Source organism: Giraffa tippelskirchi, chromosome 4, assembly GCF_054371585.1.
Source record: "Giraffa tippelskirchi isolate mGirTip1 chromosome 4, T2T-mGirTip1v1.2.pri, whole genome shotgun sequence".
NCBI lineage: Eukaryota > Metazoa > Chordata > Mammalia > Artiodactyla > Giraffidae > Giraffa > Giraffa tippelskirchi.
Genome location: NC_137278.1, coordinates 136,603,392 through 136,621,984, shown reverse-complemented (window position 1 = coordinate 136,621,984; position 18,593 = coordinate 136,603,392). Strand labels below are relative to the sequence as shown.

The 18,593-nt window shown below is 38.4% G+C and overlaps 1 protein-coding gene across 12 annotated transcripts in view; it reads right to left on the bottom strand.

Annotated features, from left to right (window-relative positions):
- The window catches only part of NELL2 (neural EGFL like 2), a 457,071-nt gene that overhangs the window by 209,054 nt on the left and 229,424 nt on the right, over nt 1–18,593 (bottom strand). For all 12 annotated transcript variants that reach the window (XM_081593579.1, XM_081593571.1, XM_081593572.1 and 9 more), the window contains one exon: nt 3,873–3,964. In XM_081593579.1, the coding sequence (XP_081449705.1) occupies nt 3,873–3,964 (92 nt within the window). The remainder of the gene's footprint in view (nt 1–3,872; nt 3,965–18,593) is intronic.

The window sequence follows — 18,593 nt, the reverse complement described above, 5'->3', positions numbered from 1 at the left end:
ACTCAAACACTGTAAATGCAAAGCACATGCAAGATTTTGATGACTCAGCATATAAAAGACTATAAAATACTTCATTAAGAATTTTATATTGATTACATTGGAAATGATAATATTTTGGCTATATGGGGTTGTATACAGAAAGTTTAGCCCAATAAAAATCACATATGTGGCTTGCATCATATTTCTATTGGACAGCACAGCATGAGAGGGTAGTAAATTGGTGTCTTTTATTTGAACAAATAAAAGGTAACATTTATTCATTCACACAATATTTATTAAGCACCTGGAGAGTTGACTATACCCAGAAGTTTCACAAACCCAATTTAAAATAAAATCACTTTTTAGGTATTTTAAAATCAACTAGGAAACCATCTCAGAAAATTTCTAAATAATAATGATCAGTATTGTGAAACACATTTGTCAAATGAAAAGACCACACACAAAAATGGAGAATCTTCAAATGCCCTCACAATTTTTAAATTTAGGGCTGATATTTCAAAGTTAGGCTTCACTTAGGAACCAGTTGACAAAATTTACCACCTTCATTGATGTAACATTTCTCTGATTTCCTTGGTGTTGCTATATCTCATTCCAAGCCTTCCAGTTCTTGTATCTATTAGTGGGACCTCAGTTCAGTTCAGTTCAGTTGCTCAGTCCTGTTCAACTCTTTGCGACCCCATGGACCACAGCACGCCAGGCTTCCCTGTCCATCGCCAACATCCAGCGTTTACTCAAACTCACGTACATTGAGTCGGTGATGCCATCCAACATTTCATCCTCTGTCGTCCCCTTCTCCTCCCACCTTCAACACTTCCCAGCATCAGGGACTTTTCAAATCAGTCAGTTCTTCCCATCAGGTGGTCAAGTATTGGAGTTTAGGCTTAAACATCAGTCCTTCCAATGAATATTCATTGGAATATTCAGGACTGATTTCCTTTAGGATGGACTGGTTGGATCTCCTTGCTGTCCAAGGGACTCTAGAGAGTCTTTTCCAACATCACAGTTCAAAAGCATCATTTCTTCGGCACTCAATTTCTTTATAGTCCAACTCTCACATCCATACATGACTACTGGAAAAACCATAGCCTTGACTAGACAGACCTTTGTTGGCAAAGTAATGTCTCTGCTTTTAAATATGCTGTCTAGGTTGGTCATAGCTTTTCTTCCAAGGAGTAAGTGTCTTTTAATTTTATGGCTGCAGTCACCATCTGCAGTGATTTTGGAGCCCAAAACAATAAAGTTTGCCACTGTTTCCACTGTTTCTCCATCTATTTGCCATGAAGTGATGGGACCGTATGCCATGATCTTAGTTTTCTGAATGTTGAGCTTTAAGTCAATTTTTTCACTCTCCTCTTTCACTTTCATCAAGAGGCTCTTTAGTTCTTCTTCACTGTCTGCCATAAGGGTGGTGTCATCTGCATATCTGAGGTTATTGATATTTCTCCTGGCAATCTTGATTCCAGCTTGTGCTTCTTCCAGCCCAGTGTTTCTCATGATGTACTCTGCATATAAGTTAAATGGGCAGGGTGACAATATACAGCCTTGACATACTCCTTTTCCTATTTGGAACCAGTCTGTTGTTCCATGTCCAGTTTTCACTGTTGCTTCCTGACCTGCATACAGATTTCTCAAGAGGCAGGTCAGGTGGTCTGGCATTCTCATCACTTTCAGAATTTTCCACAGTTTGTTGTGATCCACACAGTTAAAGGCTTTGGCATAGTCAATAAAGCAGAAATAGATATTTTTCTGGTACTCTCTTACTTTTTCGATGATCCAACGTATGTTGACAATTTGATCTCTGGTTCCTCTGCCTTTTCTAAATCTAGCTTGAACATCTGGAAGTTAACGGTTCATGTTCTATTGAAGCCTGGCTTGGAGAATTTTGAGCATTTTTTACTAGCATGTGAGTGCAATGGTGCAGTAGTTTGAGCATTCTTTGGCATTGCCTTTCTTTTGGATTAGAATGAAGACTGACCTTTTCCAGTTCTGTGGCCAATGCTGAGTTTTCCAAATTTGCTGACATATTGAGTGCAGCAATTTCATAGCATCAACTTTAAGGATTTGAAATAGCTCAGCTGGAATTCCATCACCTCCACTAGCTTTGTTCATAGTGATGCTTTCTAAGGCTCACTTGACTTCACATTCCAGGATGTCTGGCTCTAGGTGAGTGATCACACCATCGTGATTATCTGGGTCATGAAGATCTTTTTTGTACAGTTCTTCTGTGTATTCTTGCCACTTGTTCTTAATATTTTCTGCTTCTGTTAGGTCCCTACCACTTCTGTCCTTTATTGAGACCATCTTTGCCTGCATTGTTCTTTTGGTAGCTCTAATATTCTTGAAGAGATCTCATCTTTCCCATTCTATTGTTTTCCTCTATTTCTTTGCACTGATCACTAAGGACTGCTTTCTTATCTCTCCTTGCTATTCTTTGGGAGTCTGCATTCAAATTAGTATATCTTTCCTTTTCTCCTTTGCTTTTTGATTCTCTTTTTTTTTCACAGTTGTTTGTAAGGCCTCCTCAGACAGCCATTTTGCTTTTTTGCATTTCTTTTTCTTGGGGATGGTCTTGATCCCTGTCTCCTGTACAATGTCACGAACCTCCGTCCATAGTTCATCAGGAACTCTGTCTATCAAATCTAGTACCTTAAATCTATTCTCAAAACAGCATTGGTGAAGAGATGCTCAAGAGAAAACCCAAACTTGAAATGTAGCTTCAGCAACTGTGTTAATGTTCCCATGCCCCAGCTCCCTTATCTTTAAGAGGGTAACCTACGACATGGGAGAGCTGGTTTAGAGCCAAAAGGAACAGCCAGAAAACCTTATAATGAACATGAACTAATCAGACCTTTCACATTCTGGATATCAAATCTGTCACAGTTTTGCTATTCTATGTCTCCTCCATGCTTATCCCCATAGTCTTCCGATTTACGATGCTTGAGGTATACAGCTGGCTTTTTTCAGATTCAATTTATCTTGGCAAAATTCTGAGGATTTTCCTTTCACCAACATTTAATCAAGTGAATTCTCACAGTGTACTGCCTGCAGAGTAAATCACTTATCTTAATTTTCTACACAATCTATACATACTAAATCATCCCCCGAAACCAAGTACAAGCGGCATTTAAGAAGAAAATTAGTGATCAAATATAAATGAACCCTAAAGCAGAAACTCTATATGTAGACAGTTTCCTTTAAATAGAATATGGCTTGAAATAGAACATTATGGTAAAGAAATATAAAATGATAGTTTACAAAAGGTATATGTGAACAGTGTTATGAAACATATTTACTTTTTCAATTAGGTCAAGAAGCAGAGTTAAAATGAATCATGTTTGCTTCAGAAGCATATTTCAAGAGACCATGGTAGTCATCTATAAAGCATTTTCCTTCAAATCAATTAAAATATTCCTCCCAAAGAAATCAAGATCAATATTAGTCTCATCTCCATCCAATAGCTAATTTTTATTAGGCAAATTTCATTTTGTTTTTAATTGGACTAAGTGATAATTGTCACTTGAGTCAAAAACAAAATGACAACAGGCTGAGTCTACATTTATCTACATTTTCTTCAAAAGAGCAAACAAGGAGCTGATTCGTATTTAAAAAACATAAAGACAACTTCATAAAACTTTGATTTGACAAAACAGGGCTTTTATTTATTGGGAAAATTATTTTACAATCACTAATTTACATGATTGCAAAAACAATTAGAATTTTCTATACAGTTGAGCTGTAACACCTTAAATTTTTTTAAATTTTCTCTTTGCCTAAGAAGTTTTAAAAGTATTACAGGGGTGAGATTTTTAAAGACATTTACTATGTTCACATAACTGAAAGAATTTTAAAACATACATGAAGAATTTCCTTACCTTGCACTCATAGAGAACACATACTCCAGAAGAGGAATAGACTGTATTTCTTTCTCCTTCAAAGTACGTCCGTCCTTGAAATTGGCATATGGCTTCGGAATAAAAAATACAAATATGTATATATATATATATTAATGTTTTGTTACGAAAAATAGCTTATAGGTGTTCAGATCATTTTGCCTCAATGTTTCACGTTCTTACGATTTTTCAAGGTGCTTGAGTAACTATAATCCTAAATTTAATCCAGCATAAGTAACTTGTAGGCCTAAATTACGTTCATGCTCATTAAGTTCAAAGAGGAAAATAAGGTACATCATGGATGAGAGGTAATGGCAAGTCAGAATTAAAATCTGGAAAAGGGGTGCTGATAAGTAGACCCTAAGCAAGTTACTTGCCTGCTAGATGATGTTGCACTTATAAGGGCACATTAAGCAGGTGCTCAAGGCAGCTACGGATTCAGGGGCAACACAAATATGAGAAAAGTTCATTTTTTATATACCACTGCAGAATTTTAAAACAGAAAATTAGAAGGAAACTATTTTACTTTCAGTACATACATGTATATTTATTTTATGTTTTGTGGGTTGGGGTTATTTATAAATACACGTGGATTAGGGCTCCCTATTTAAGATGTTGAAAGGTCTTAATCTGCCACTGCATCCATTGTCACATCCTGCCTTGCATCCATTGTTGTTGTTGCTGTTTAGTCAGTACGTTGTGTGTGACTCTTTTGTGACCCCATGGACTGTAGCCCACCAGGCTCCTCTGTTCATGGGATTTCCCAGACACAAATACTGCAATGGGTTGCCATTTTCTTCCCCAGGCGATCTTCCTGACTCAGGGATTGAACCCACATCTCCTGCATTGCAAACAGGTTCTTTACCACTGAGCCACCAGGGAAGCCCCCTTAAATGCATTACAATTATAAAAAATTTAAAAAAAACCAAAACTTCAGACTTGGGGAAGATATTTTTAATTAATAAAATGCATAGAAAGCATGAAATAATTTTTTGAAAATTTCAAAATATTTACAATACATATATTTACTTAATGGAAACCGCTTGCTTGTTTTGAAATGAATATTTTGCACCACCTATGTTGACTCATCACCTAAATAGAAACAGATTTACCCTGAAGCTAATTAAGCTTAACTTTCAGCTTTCTTCTCTGGCTTAGACTCCCTTCTATGACTTTGAAACAACTTTTTTCACAAATTTGTACTGTTTTTCTTTCAAAGGGCACTCAATGTTGCATGCTTTGGAACTTCATGACACCTATATCAACCCAAGCTAATTACTTCAAAAGACCAGAGGAAGCAGTCATCTGATAAAAAGAAAAAGACACAAGCAATTTGTTAACCCTATTTACTAAATCCAAATTTTCAATTACATGCTAAGTCACTTCAGTCATGTCTGACTCTGCAACCCCATGGGCTGTAGCCCACCACGCTCATTCATCTGTGGGATTTTCTAGGCAAGAATACTGGAGTGGGTAGGCATTCCCTCCTCCAAGGGATCTTTCTGACCCAGGGATTGAACCCAGGACTCTTTACGTCTACCTGCACTGGTAGGCAGGTTCTTTACCACTGGTGCTACCTAGGAAGCCTTCATAACTACATGAATTTTACAAAATGGGTGTAGATGTTTCCTTTTAATTCCATTGTGTGAGTTAGAATAAAGTCCCTCTTCAGAATTTATATATCCCATTATCTTTAAAAGTATCACTTTGCCTATAAAATTTATAACAAAGAAATTAGGCATACTTCTATTAATAATATTGAATATATTTACATATGGTTGTTCAAATATTCATATTTAACCCAACTTTCATCTTTGCTCAAAAGTTAACTGATTATTTAAAAGATGCACATTTAAATAATGGAAAGTACGCACATTTTAAAATGCCATCCTTTACCTGGTCTCCTTACTCAGCTTTTATTAACAAATTTCACTACATAATATATATTACTGGCAAACTGGTTTCAAAGTTTCGAAGCTTGCTGGAATAGAATACACTTGCATGTATAAATTATATTACTTAAAAGCTGGCTGAAGCTTGCTCACTCATGAATATTCAAAATGGAAGTACAGATTTATCAGTTGCATACTATCTATCATATTATGAATTAAAATAGCATGTGCATTGACTTAATGAATCTGATTGATTGTAAAACATGTCTCTCCAATGTGTAATTTTTAAGAGTTTTTTTTTTTCTTATGAGATTGTATAACCTCAAAATAATAAGATCTGGCATATCGTGTGTTCAATTATATCAATACTTAATAACTACTACATATTTTTCAATAAGGAGAATAAATAATATCTTCTTACTTCTTCAGCACCTGCCAATCAAAGGTTCCTAGGCCTATTCTGTCAATATTATACAACTTGATAACTGCAGCCTATTCAAGGCCAAGGGTATGTCGGAAAAAAAAAACCCCAAAAACTGATGCTCCAAGTTTTTCTTAGAACAGAAGGGAAAAGAAACACTATAAAAAATACAAGGGTAAATACTTCTTACAGAGTCTTATGATAACTTAATATTCATGCAGAGCAGATGGATCTTCTGTTCTAAACTGTTAATTCAAAAGACTCAAACAGGCAACTTGTGAGACAATAGGGCACCAAATGGAGCTTGGCTGAGGGAGAAGAACAAAACGAATGAGATCACGATTGCTTCATCCTGTTTCAAGCAATGAGCACAAACAGGACGAGCTTAGCTTAGAGAGAATCCAAAGTGAGTTATTTTTGATCAACTGTTGTGATTCTCCATAATTCTGAGGTTTACTTCAAATATCTAGTAATGTCATCAGGATATGCCTTCCCTAGGCTCTTTAGCAGTAAATGTTAAGAAACTCAGAAATATATATATTCCTAATGATTCTTAAAAATACTACAAGGAATCTGCAAAATACAATTAGGATAGCTCTGGGCAATAGGAGTAGACTGCAGGAGTAAAAGTCATATTAATTTATTAATACATATAACAAGCATGTACTGATCTCCTATTAACATGTCAGGCAGTCTGCTAGGTACTAGGACTCCAAGAAGAAAGAGACACAATTCATGTCTTAATGCTGAGTAGAGACGACAGATGTGTACACAGATAACTATAATGAAAACCAAGATCAAGTGCTATAATTGAGACATTCAGGACTAAGATGTAAATACAGGAGATTCATTGATGAAATGGGAGGGGATAACTGGATCAGGGCTGAGCAAACAAATAAGGGCTGTAGAAGCTGCCAAACTCTAGCAACAGCGGCAATCAGCATCATCCTCGGGCTAAGGAACAAGGAGAGGAAATGGTTCTGCTGGGACCCAAAGGTGAGCCAGAGTTATGAAATGAGAGGCAGTCCAGTGGGAGCTGAAATCATCAAAGACACAAGTTCCACGAGAAACCGAGCCTGGTCCAGAGAAGGTGTAGAGAACAAACACAACATACCCTCTCCTCTGGCCTTCCAATTTCCTGCTGGCAAGGAGACCACAGTAATGTAGTCTGCAGAAGTCTAGTTTATAGGATACAGAGTAGAGCAGAGAAGGAGACAGACAGAACTGAGAGCAAGGGTTTCCCGGGAAGAAATCACCAGCCTCCCGCACTGGTGGCTATCATAGTAATACAATTTAGATCATGAAGAGAAACAGTTTACAAAGATAGGCTGCTTGGAGGAGCATGAGAGAGTGGAACCCAGTGCAAACAAAATTTGAAGAGGGAAAATTGAGACCTTAAGAAAAATACAGACCTATTTTAAAGAAAAATCCAGACAGCTTATCAAAATGAGATCTATAGACAAGGAGAGGGCAAAATGAAGGAACTGGGCTGTTTAAATGCTAAAATAGAGGAAAGGAAGCAGATCAGGTTCATGCTCCAATTTTAACCAAGGCCAGTCCCAGCAGGTGACAGGGACAAAACCTCATAAATAAGAATGATCACTGTGGCTACCATACTGACTGCAAGAAAGTCTCTAGAATCCCCCAACTGAACTGCACCTCTCTTCTTACCCATTCCCAACAGAGTGTAAAGTAAATCACTTCCTCACCAAACCAACAAAGGAATAATCATCATCATTTGGTTTCTTCTTTAATATAATTGCCTTCACATGTTCATAGTCAGAGGCTTCATTTCTTTCCTAGTTATAGGATGTGTGTGTGTGTGTGTGTGTGTGTGTGTGTGTGTGTCAGTTCAGTTCAGTTCAGTCGATCAATCATGTCCGACTTTTTGCGACCACATGAATCGCAGCAGGCCAGGCCTCCCTGTCCATCACCAACTCCCTGAGTCCACCCAAATCCATATCCATCGAGTTGGTGATGCCATCCAGTCATCTCATCCTCTGACATCCCCTTCTCCTCCTGCCCTCAATCTTTCCCAGCATCAGGGTCTTTTCCCATGAGTCAGCTCTTCACATCAGGTGACCAAAGTATAGGAGTTTCAGCTTCAACATCAGTCCTTCCACCCAGGACTGATCTCCTTTAGGATAGACTAGTTGGATCTCCTTGGAGTGCAAGGGACTCTAGAGAGTCTTCTCCAACACCACAGTTCAAAAGCATCAATTCTTCGGTGCTCAGCTTTCTTTATACTCCAACTCTCACATCCATACATGACTACTGGAAAAACCATAGCCTTGACTAGATGGACCATTGTTGGCAAAGTAATGTTTCTCCTTTTTAATATGCTGTCTAGGTTGATCATAACTTTCCTTTCAAGGAGTAAGCATCTTTTAATTTCATGGCTGTAGTCACTATCTGCAGTGATTTTGGAGCCCAGAAAAACAAAGTCAGCCACTGTTTCCTCTGTTTCCCCATCTATCTGCCATGAAGTGATGGGACTGGATGCCATGATCTTAGTTTTCTGAATGTTGAGCTTTAAGCCAATTTTTTCACTCTCCTCTTTCACTTTCATCAGGAGGCTCTTTAGTTCTTCTTCGCTTTCTGCCATAAGGGTGGTGTCATCTGCATATCTGAGGTTATTGATATTTCTCCCAGAAATCTTGATTCCAGCTTGTGCTTCTTCCAGCCCAGCGTTTCTCATGATGTACTCTGCATAGAAGTTAAATAAGCAGGGTGACAATATACAGCCTTGATGTACTACTTTTCCTATCTGGAGCCAGTCTGTTGTTCCATGTCCAGTTCTAACTGTTGCTTCCTAACCTGCATACAGGTTTTTCAAGAGGCAGGTCAGGTGGTCTGGTATTCCCATCTCTTTCAGAATTTTCCACAGTTTATTGTGATCCACACAGTCAAAGGCTTTGGCATAGTCAACAAAGCAGAAATAGATGTTTTTCTGGTACTCTCTTGCTTTTTCGATGATCCAGCGGATATTGGCATTTGATTTCTGGTTCCTCTGCCTTTTCTAAAACTGACTTGAACATCTGGAATTTCACGGTTCATGTATTGCTGAAGGCTGGCTTGGAGAATTGTGTATGTGTATACAAAGCATTAAGCTTCTTGTGACATAACTCTGGATTCATATGTCTAAATCATTTACCATTTTACAGCAGAATTCTGCTAATTAGACTGAATTTTCAAAGATCAGAATGCTCTAGTGTTTTCCCTACTTCCTTCAATTTCAGTTCGGTTCAGTTGCTCAGTTGTGTCCAACTCTTTGCAAACCCACGGACTGCAGCATGCCAGGCTTCCCTGTCCATCACCAACTCCCAGAGATTGCTGAAACTCATGCCCATCGAGTCTGTGATGCCATCCCACCATCTCATCCTCTGTCATCCCCTTCTCCTCCTGCCTCCAATCCTTCCCAGCATTAGGGTCTTTTCCAATGAGTCAACTCTTCACATCAGGTGGCCAAAGTATTGGAGTTTCAGCTTCAACATCAGTCCTTCCAATGAACACCCAGGACTGATCTCCTTTAGGATGGACTGGTTGGATCTCCTTGCAGTCCAAGGGACTCTCAAGAGTCTTCTCCAACATCACAGTTCAAAAGCATAAACTCTTCAGTGCTAAGCTTTCTTTATGGTCCAACTCTCAGATCCATACATGACTCCTGGAATAACCATAGCTTTGACTAGACAAACCTTTGTCAGCAAAGTTATGTCTCTGCTTTTTAATATGCTGTCTATGAAGCTTTTCTTTTAAGGAGCAAGTATCTTTAAATTCCATGGCTGCAGTCACCATCTGCAATGAATTTGGAGCCCAAGAAAATAAAGTGTGTCACGTTTAAATTGCTTCCCATCTATTTACCATGAAGTAATGGGACTGCATGCCATGATTTTGAATTTTTGAATGCTGAGTGTTAAGCCAGCTTTTTCACTCTCTTCTTTCACTTTCATCAAGGGGCTCTTCAGTTCTTGGCTTTCTGCCATAAGGGTGGTGTCATCTGCATATCTGAGGTTATTGACATATCTCCCAGCAATCTTGATTCCAGCTTGTGCTTCATCCAGCCTAGCATTTTGCAGGATGTACCTGCATATGAGTTAAATAAGCAGGGTGACGATATACAGCTTTGACGTACTCCTTTCCCAATTTGGAACCAATCAGTTGTTCCATGTCTGGTTCTAACTATTGCTTCTTGACCTGCATACAGATTTCTCAGGAGGCAGGTAAGGTGGTCTGGTATTCCCATCTCTTTCAGAATTTTGCAGTTTTTTGTCATCCACACAAAGGCTTTGATGTAGTAAACGAAGCAGAAGCAGATGTTTTTTGGAACTCTTGCTTTTTCCATGATCCAACGGATGTTGGCAATTTGATCTCCGGTTCCTCTGCCTTTTCTAAATACAGCTTGAACATCTAGAAGTTCTCAGATCACATACTGTTGAAGCCTTTCTTGGAGAAGTTTGAGTGTTAGATCTGATAGACAGAATGGCTGAAGAACTGTGGAAGGAGGTTCATAACATTGTGTAGGCAGTAGTGATCAAAATCATCCCCAAGAAAAAAAGAAATGCAAAAAGGCAAAATGGTTGTCTGAGGAGGCCTTACAAATAGCTGTGAAAAGAAGAGAAGTGAAAGGCAGAGGAGAAAAGGAAAGATACACCCATCAGAATGCAGACTTCCAAGGAATAACAAGGAGAGATAAGAAAGCCTTCCTCAGTGATCAATGCAAAAAAAATAAAGAGGAAAACAACAGACTGGGAAAGACTAGAGATCTCTTCAAGAAAATTAGAGACACCAGGAGAACACTGCATGCAAAGATGGGCACAGTAAAGGACAGAAACAGTATGAACCCAACAGAAGCAGAAGATTTTAAGAAGAGGTGGCAAGAACACACAGCAGAAATGTATAGAAGAGATCTTAATGACCCAGATAACCATGATGTTGTGATCACTCACCTAGAGCCAGACAACCTGGAGTGCAAAGTCAGTGGGCCTTAGGAAGCATCACTATGAACAAAGCTAGTGGAGGTGACGGAATTCCAGCTGAGATATTTCAAACCCTGAAAGATGATGCCGTGAAAGTGCTGAGCTCAACACACCGGCAAATTTGAAAACTCAGCAGTGGGCACAGGACTGGAAAAGGTCAGTTTCCATTCCAATCCCAAAGAAACACAATGCCAAAGAATGTTCCAAGTACTGCACAATTGCACTCATCTCACATGCTAGCAAAGTAATGCTCAAAATTCAAAAAGATCATGGCATCTGGTCCCATCACTTCATGGCAAATAGATGTGGAAACAATGGTAACAGTCACAGACTTTATTTTCCTGGGCTCCAAAATCACTGCAGATGGTGACTACAACCATGAAAATAAAAGATGCTTGCTCCTTGGAAGAAAAGCTATGACCAACGTAAACAGCATATTAAAAAGCAGAGACATAACTTTGATGACAAAGGTCTGTCTAGTCAAAGCTATGGTTTTTCCAGTAGTCATGTATGGATGTGAGAGTTGGACTACAAAGAAAGCTGAGCACCAAACAATTTATGCTTTTGAACTGTGGTGTTGGAGAAGACTCTTGAGAGTCCCTTGGACTGCAAGGAGATCAAACCAGTCAATCCTAAAGGAAATCAGTCCTGAATATTCATTGGAAGGATTATGCTGAAGCAGAAACTCCTATATTGGCCACCTGCTGCAAAGAACTGACTCATTTGAAAAGACCCTGACAATGGGAGAGACTGAAGGCAGGAGAAGGGGGTGGCAGAGGATGAGATGGTAGGATGGCATCACCGAGTCAATGGACATGAATTTGAACAAGCTCTGTGGGTCAGTCCATCATGTCCATCATGTCGCAAAGAGTCAGACATGACTGAGTGACTGAACTGAAGTGAACTTCAAGGATCTAATCTAAGCGATTTACTGAATATATTACATATATATATTTCAAGATACAAGGTTCCTAGAGGGTGGGTATTCCTTCATTCATTGAGTCTTCTCAATTTTCAGACTAAGAAGTGAGCCCCCCTTGAAGTCAGACTAACCCAGACCATTGCAGCAACTCTTATTATTAGTATTATTATTAATATTAACAAGTATCAACTGTGTATTTACTATGTCTCTGGTATATGCTGGTATGAGTGGGTACATTCACATCATGTGAATTATGTCACTCAGAGCTATCCAATTAACAGCCTGTTCAGCCGTAGCTTCAGTACAGTTCAGTTCAGTTCAGTCTCTCAGTTGTGTCCGACTTTTTGCAACCCCATGAATCCCAGCATGCCAGGCCTCCCTGTCCATCACCAGCTCCCGGAGTTTACCCAAACCCATGTCTATTGAGTCGGTGATGCCATCCAACCATCTCATCCTCCGTCATCCCCTTCTCCTCCTGCCCCCAATCCTTCCCAGCATTAGGATCTTTTCCAATGAGTCAACTCTTTGCATGAGGTGGCCAAAGTACTGGAGTTTCAGCTTCAACATCAGTCCTTCCAATGAATACCCAGGACTGATCTCCTTTAGGATGGACTGGTTGGATCTTCTCGCAGTCCAAGAGACTCTCAAGAGTCTTCTCCAACACCACAGTTCAAAAGCATCAATTCTTCGGCACTCAGCTTTCTTCACCGTCCAACTCTCACATCCATACACGACCAATGGAAAAACCATACCCTTGACTAGACGGACCTTTGTTGGCAAAGTAATGTCTCTGCTTTTAAATATGCTATCTAGGGCGGTCATAACCTTCCTTCCAAGGAGTAAGCGTCTTTTAATTTCATGCCTGCAATCACCATCTGCAGTGATTTTTGGAGCCAAAAAAAATAACGCCTGACACTGTTTCCCCATCTATTTCCCATGAAGTGATGGAACAAGATGCCATGACCTTAGTTTTCTGAATGTTGAGCTTTAAGCCAATTTTTTCACTCTCCTCTTTCACTTTCATCAGAAGGCTCTTTAGTTCTTCTTCGCTTTCTGCCATAAGGGTGGTGTCATCTGCATATCTGAGGTTATTGATATTTCTCCTGGCAATCTTGATTCCAGCTTGTGCTTCTTCCAGCCCAGCGTTTCTCATGATGTACTCTGCATATAAGTTAAATAAGCAGGGTGACAATATACAGCCTTGACATACTCCTTTTCCTATTTGGAGCCAGTCTGTTGTTCCATGTCCAGTTCGAACTGTTGCTTCCTGACCTGCATACAGGTTTCTCAAGAGACAGGTCAGGTGGTCTGGTATTCCCATCTCTTTCAGAATTTTCCACAGTTTATTGTGATCCACACAGTCAAAGGCTTTGGCATAGTAAATAAAGCAGAAACAGATGTTTTTCTGGAACTCTTTTGCTTTTTCGATGATCCAGCAGATGTTGGCAATTTGATCTCTGGTTCCTCTGCCTTTTCTAAAACCAGCTTGAACATCTGGAAGTTCATGGTGCACGTATTGCTGAAGCCTGGCTTGGAGAATTTTGAGTATTACTTTACTAGCGTGTGAGATGAGTGCAATTGTGCAGTAGTTTGAGCATTCTTTGGCATTGCCTTTCTTTGGGATTGGAATGAAAACTGATCTTTTCCAGTCCTGTGGCCACTGCTGAGGTTTCCAGATTTGCTGGCATATCAAGTGCAGCACTTCCACAGCATCATCTTTCAGGATTTGAAATAGCTCAGCTGGAATTCCATCACCTCCAGTAGCTCTGTTCGTAGTCATGCTTTCTAAGATCCAGTTGACTTCACATTCCAGGATGTCTGGCTCTAGATGAGTGATCACACCATTGTGATTATCTGGGTCGTGGAGAGCTTTTTTGTACAGTTCTTCTGTGTATTCTTGCCACCTCTTCTTAATATCTTCTGCTTCTGTTAGGTCCATACCATTTCTGTCCTTCATAGAGCCCATCTTTGTATGAAATGTTCCCTTGGTATCTCTAATTTTCTTTAAGACATCTCTAGTCTTTCCCATTCTGTTGTTTTCCTCTATTTCTTTGCATTGATCATTGAGGAAGGCTTTCTTATCTCTCCTTGCTATTCTTTGGAACTCTGTGTTCAGATGGGAATACCTTTCCTTTTCTCCTTTGCTTTTTGCTTCTCTTCTTTTCCCAGTTATTTGTAAGGCCTCCTCAGAGAGCCATTTTGCTTTTTTGCATTTCTTTTCCATAGGGATGGTTTGATCCCTGTCTCCTGTACAATGTCACGAACCTCTGTCCATAGTTCATCACGCACTCTGTCTATCAGATCTAGGCCCTTAAATCTATTTCTCACTTCCGCTATATAATCATAAGGGATTTGGTTTAGGTCATACCTGAATGGTCTAGTGGTTTTCCCTACTTTCTTCTATTTATGTCTGAATTTGGCAATAAGGAGTTCATGATCTGAGCCACAGTCCACTTCTGGTCTTCTTTTTGCTGACTGAATAGAGCTTCTCCATGTTTGGCTGCAAAGAATATAATCAATCTGATTTCGGTGTTGGCCATCTGGTGATGTCCATGCGTAGAGTCTTCTCTTGTGTCATTGGAAGAGGGTGTTTGCTATGACCAGTGCGTTCTCTTGGCAAAACTCTATTAGCCTTTGCCCTGCTTCATTCTGTACTCCAAGGCCAAATTTGCCTGTTACACCAGGTGTTTCCTGATGTCTTACTTTTGCATTCCAGTCCTCTATAATGAAAAGGACATCTTTTTTTTGGTGTTAGTTCTAAAAAGTCTTGTAGGTCTTCATAGAACCATTCAAGTTCAGCTGCTTCAGCGTTACTGGTCGGGGCATAGACTTGAATTACCGTGATATTGAATGGTTTGCCTTGGAAACGAACAGAAATCATTCTGTCATTTTTGAGATTGCATCCAAGTACTGCATTTCGGACTCTTCTGTTGACTATGATGGCTACTCCATTTCTTCTAAGGGATTCCTGCCCACTGTAGTAGATACAATGGTCATCTGAGTTAAATTCACCCATTCCAGTCCATCTTAGTTCCCTGATTCCTAGAATGTCGATGTTCACTCTTGCCATCTCCTGTTTGACCACTTCCAATTTGCCTTGATTCAGGGACCTAACATTCCAGGTTCCTATGCAATATTGCTCTTTACAGCATCGGACTTTTTTTCTATTACCAGTCACATCCACAGCTGGGTATTGTTTTTGCTTTGGCTCCATCCCATCATTCTTTCTGGAGTTATTTCTTCACTGATCTCCAGTAGCATATCGGGCACCTACCGACCTGGGGAGTTCATCTTTAAGCCATAGGTAGTTCAGCCATAGGTAGGAAAATTAATTAGAACTTGGGGAAATTCAATAGGATGCTATAACATTTGGTATATATGTTTTACCAAGGCTATATTAAGTGTCACTGATTACACAGTTTTAGCACCATAATTAAGAGAATATCTGCAAAAGCAGTTAATGTGAATTATTTTCACTTCACCACCCCCATTTTAAAAATAAATAAGAAATAGGAAGACAGAAAATGCTACAGATTCAAATTTGAAAGGCATCAGTTGTAAAAAAGTGAAAAGGAATTTACAGAACAGATTGAGAAATGGATAAGTGAAAAAAGCCAGTAAAATTTGGTCATATATTACACATTAAAATCATGGTTTATTAGTCATTAATGCAAAGATAAAAAATGTAGATTCCTCTAATGAGATTTAAATCAACTTCCGCAAAGCTTTGTAGAAAGAATTACCCACGTCTATCTAACACTATTTTATAATATAAAAGCAAAAAGACATACTTCACCTCTAAACATTTCCTCACTCATTACATATCTAGCTTTCTCTGTTCATTACTGAATTGAAAACATGTAAGTCTACTCTAAATTTCCCTATTGGTATCAACACCTTTAAAAATGATACAACACAAAACTAAAAGTTATAGGTATCAAGGAGAAAACCAGTATATTTCATTTAAAGAGAAATGGGATTTATGATTTTTTAAAAATTCTCTTTGAAAACAGTAGATATCAGTGATCTTTAGATTGTTTAAGCTGTCTCTTGACATAGTTGTATACAGTAGTGGCTTTCATATGGTGTTTTTTGAAATCTTGATTTCCTCTGGGAGGGCTCTTAAAAACCCCATGTACAATGGCAGTTATTTCATTTTGAGTCAGCATAATAGTTATGTGTTAGCAATATACAAATCAAAACGGTTGGATGAGAAAATATCTCATTAAATGTAACTATGTATGTTTATATTTTCATTAGAACTTAAAAAAAAGAATACACAATAAATGTATTCTTGAAACAGGCTAAGATTCTGTGGAGTCAAACAAAAATATCTGAGAGTGTTTCAATAATCTTAAAAGACCTAATCAGCCATGCTGCATTTATCCAGCCCAGAATCTTTTCTGAAATCTGGATTCACTTGGAGTCAGTTTTTAACAATATGGTTGTAATAAAAGTTTTGAGCACTAAGTGCTTTAAATTAATTTTCCCTCTTCCACCATGCTTAAATCTCTTTTATGGCACTGAACCCATTTTTCCTTTCTTCTAGTTAGTTGTACCCTTTTTATCTTATCTACATGAGACAGGGAGACAGTGTCTTAATTTGTCTTTGGCACCCAGCAGTGGCCTTGGATAATAAACTCTAAAAGTTTTGATTTTTTTGTAAGTGGTTCTTGCAGCTTCCTATTAGATGAAAAGTCTGAAAACAATAAAATTGGTCCTCTCTGATCTTCATGGGCCTCTTTATATTTGGCCTTATCCTTTAATTTTGCCTCTTCTAGTGAAAGTTCTATAAATTGCATCACACAGAAATATTTTGCCTTTTTTGTAAAATGGCAGCTTATGTTCCACTGGAGCAAGGTTAGAATACTTGAAATGGGAACAGATTTGTCTATCAATTACTGAAAAAGTAGCTGGCTGCTGTCAGGCAGTATGACTAATACAAGGCAACATACAAGATGTAAGTCTGTTTGAATAATTTGATGATAAAACTTTTTCCTTCCTCTCCATAAAACCAAATTTTATGAGTCAATGCTGTTTAAATGATCAGAATTTCAGACTGTTTAAATAATTTACAAATTCATTAATAATACATGATTGCTTCCTTTAACTAAATCTCATTAATTGTTTGGGAATTTAGTTGTTTGCAAAACTAATATTAGAGTTTAGGAAATGAGAGCATGAGAGTGGATGTGCCAACCTCCTTTCTTAGCCTATATATTTCATGTCCTTACAGGACCAAAGAGTACTTCTCATAGGGGGCCTTAATTTAGGTCAGTAGCCAATTCTTCCGAAAAGAGAATAGGCCCTGAAACACCACAAATCTGGCAGTAGTGAGGGGTAAAGAGACAAAGGAGGATAAAAATAACATCCAAAATAGAACAGAAGCAAAAATTCTAACACCCTAACCAGACCAACCTTTGGATTAAAAGGCCAGATAGTGGGAAAGCAAGAACTGGATATGTAGAAGATCATAGCAAAAACGCCAAGCCTATAGCTGGAAAGAAGAATTCAGTACTTTTGTCCTTAATTTAATTCTACGCAATTAAATTGTAACTATGATAAATCCCGAAATTCTTTTCATTTAACTACCTTTCCATCCCTGACTTTTTCTTGACCCTACCTTATATACCATAGAATGGATTCTTTTTAAAAAGACAATGTAATCAATCCACTTGCTCTCCTAGAGACAACAAAAATAAGGTTAATGAATGAAGGTAAAGATTTGGAGAAAAACATATTCATGTTAATACATGAATACTATTAATGTGACAACATGAACATACATGAGGTGACAGCTTTTACAAAGAAAACATAATACATAATACAATAAGGAAAAGTTCATATTTGAATCTTCCAGTTTCAAAGCCAGGACTAGAATTCATCTGAAAATACTTCTGGGTATCTTTTTTTACCACTAAGAATCCAATGACCTCAGTCAAAATTTAAACACTTAATCTTTAGTTTAACTTTGAGGAGCATACTTCCAAAATGACCTGCACCTTTTAACATATGTTGTTTCATTATTATATGGACAAAGATATTGAATACTCTGTGAATTGTAAAGCATGATTCTTTTCATTATAAACCACATACTAGAGCTCACCAAAGGATCACAAGCAAACACCCTGAGTGACTGTGCAATTTTAAGGCCTATGTGTACTGGCAAAACAAAGAAGAAAGTATGGTGGGGAGTTGGGAGGATAGTTCTCTTGGAAGGACGTATTTTAAATGCTGTTTCTTGAGGGGTATATTAATAACATGTTCTATTATACAGAGCATATGAGCCAAAGGAAGAGAAGAAGCAGAAGGTTAAGGGGATCTGGATCTGTGTAGAATAAGATATACAGAGGGCCACCACGATGAGGAGGGAGGAGAGAGGAGAAGAAGCAGTAGGGGTCAGAAAAATTATAAAGTGAGATGGAGCAGGAGGAAGGAAAGCAGAAAGCAACAACAAGTTAAACAGGAGAAGCAAAATAATTTCATAAAAAC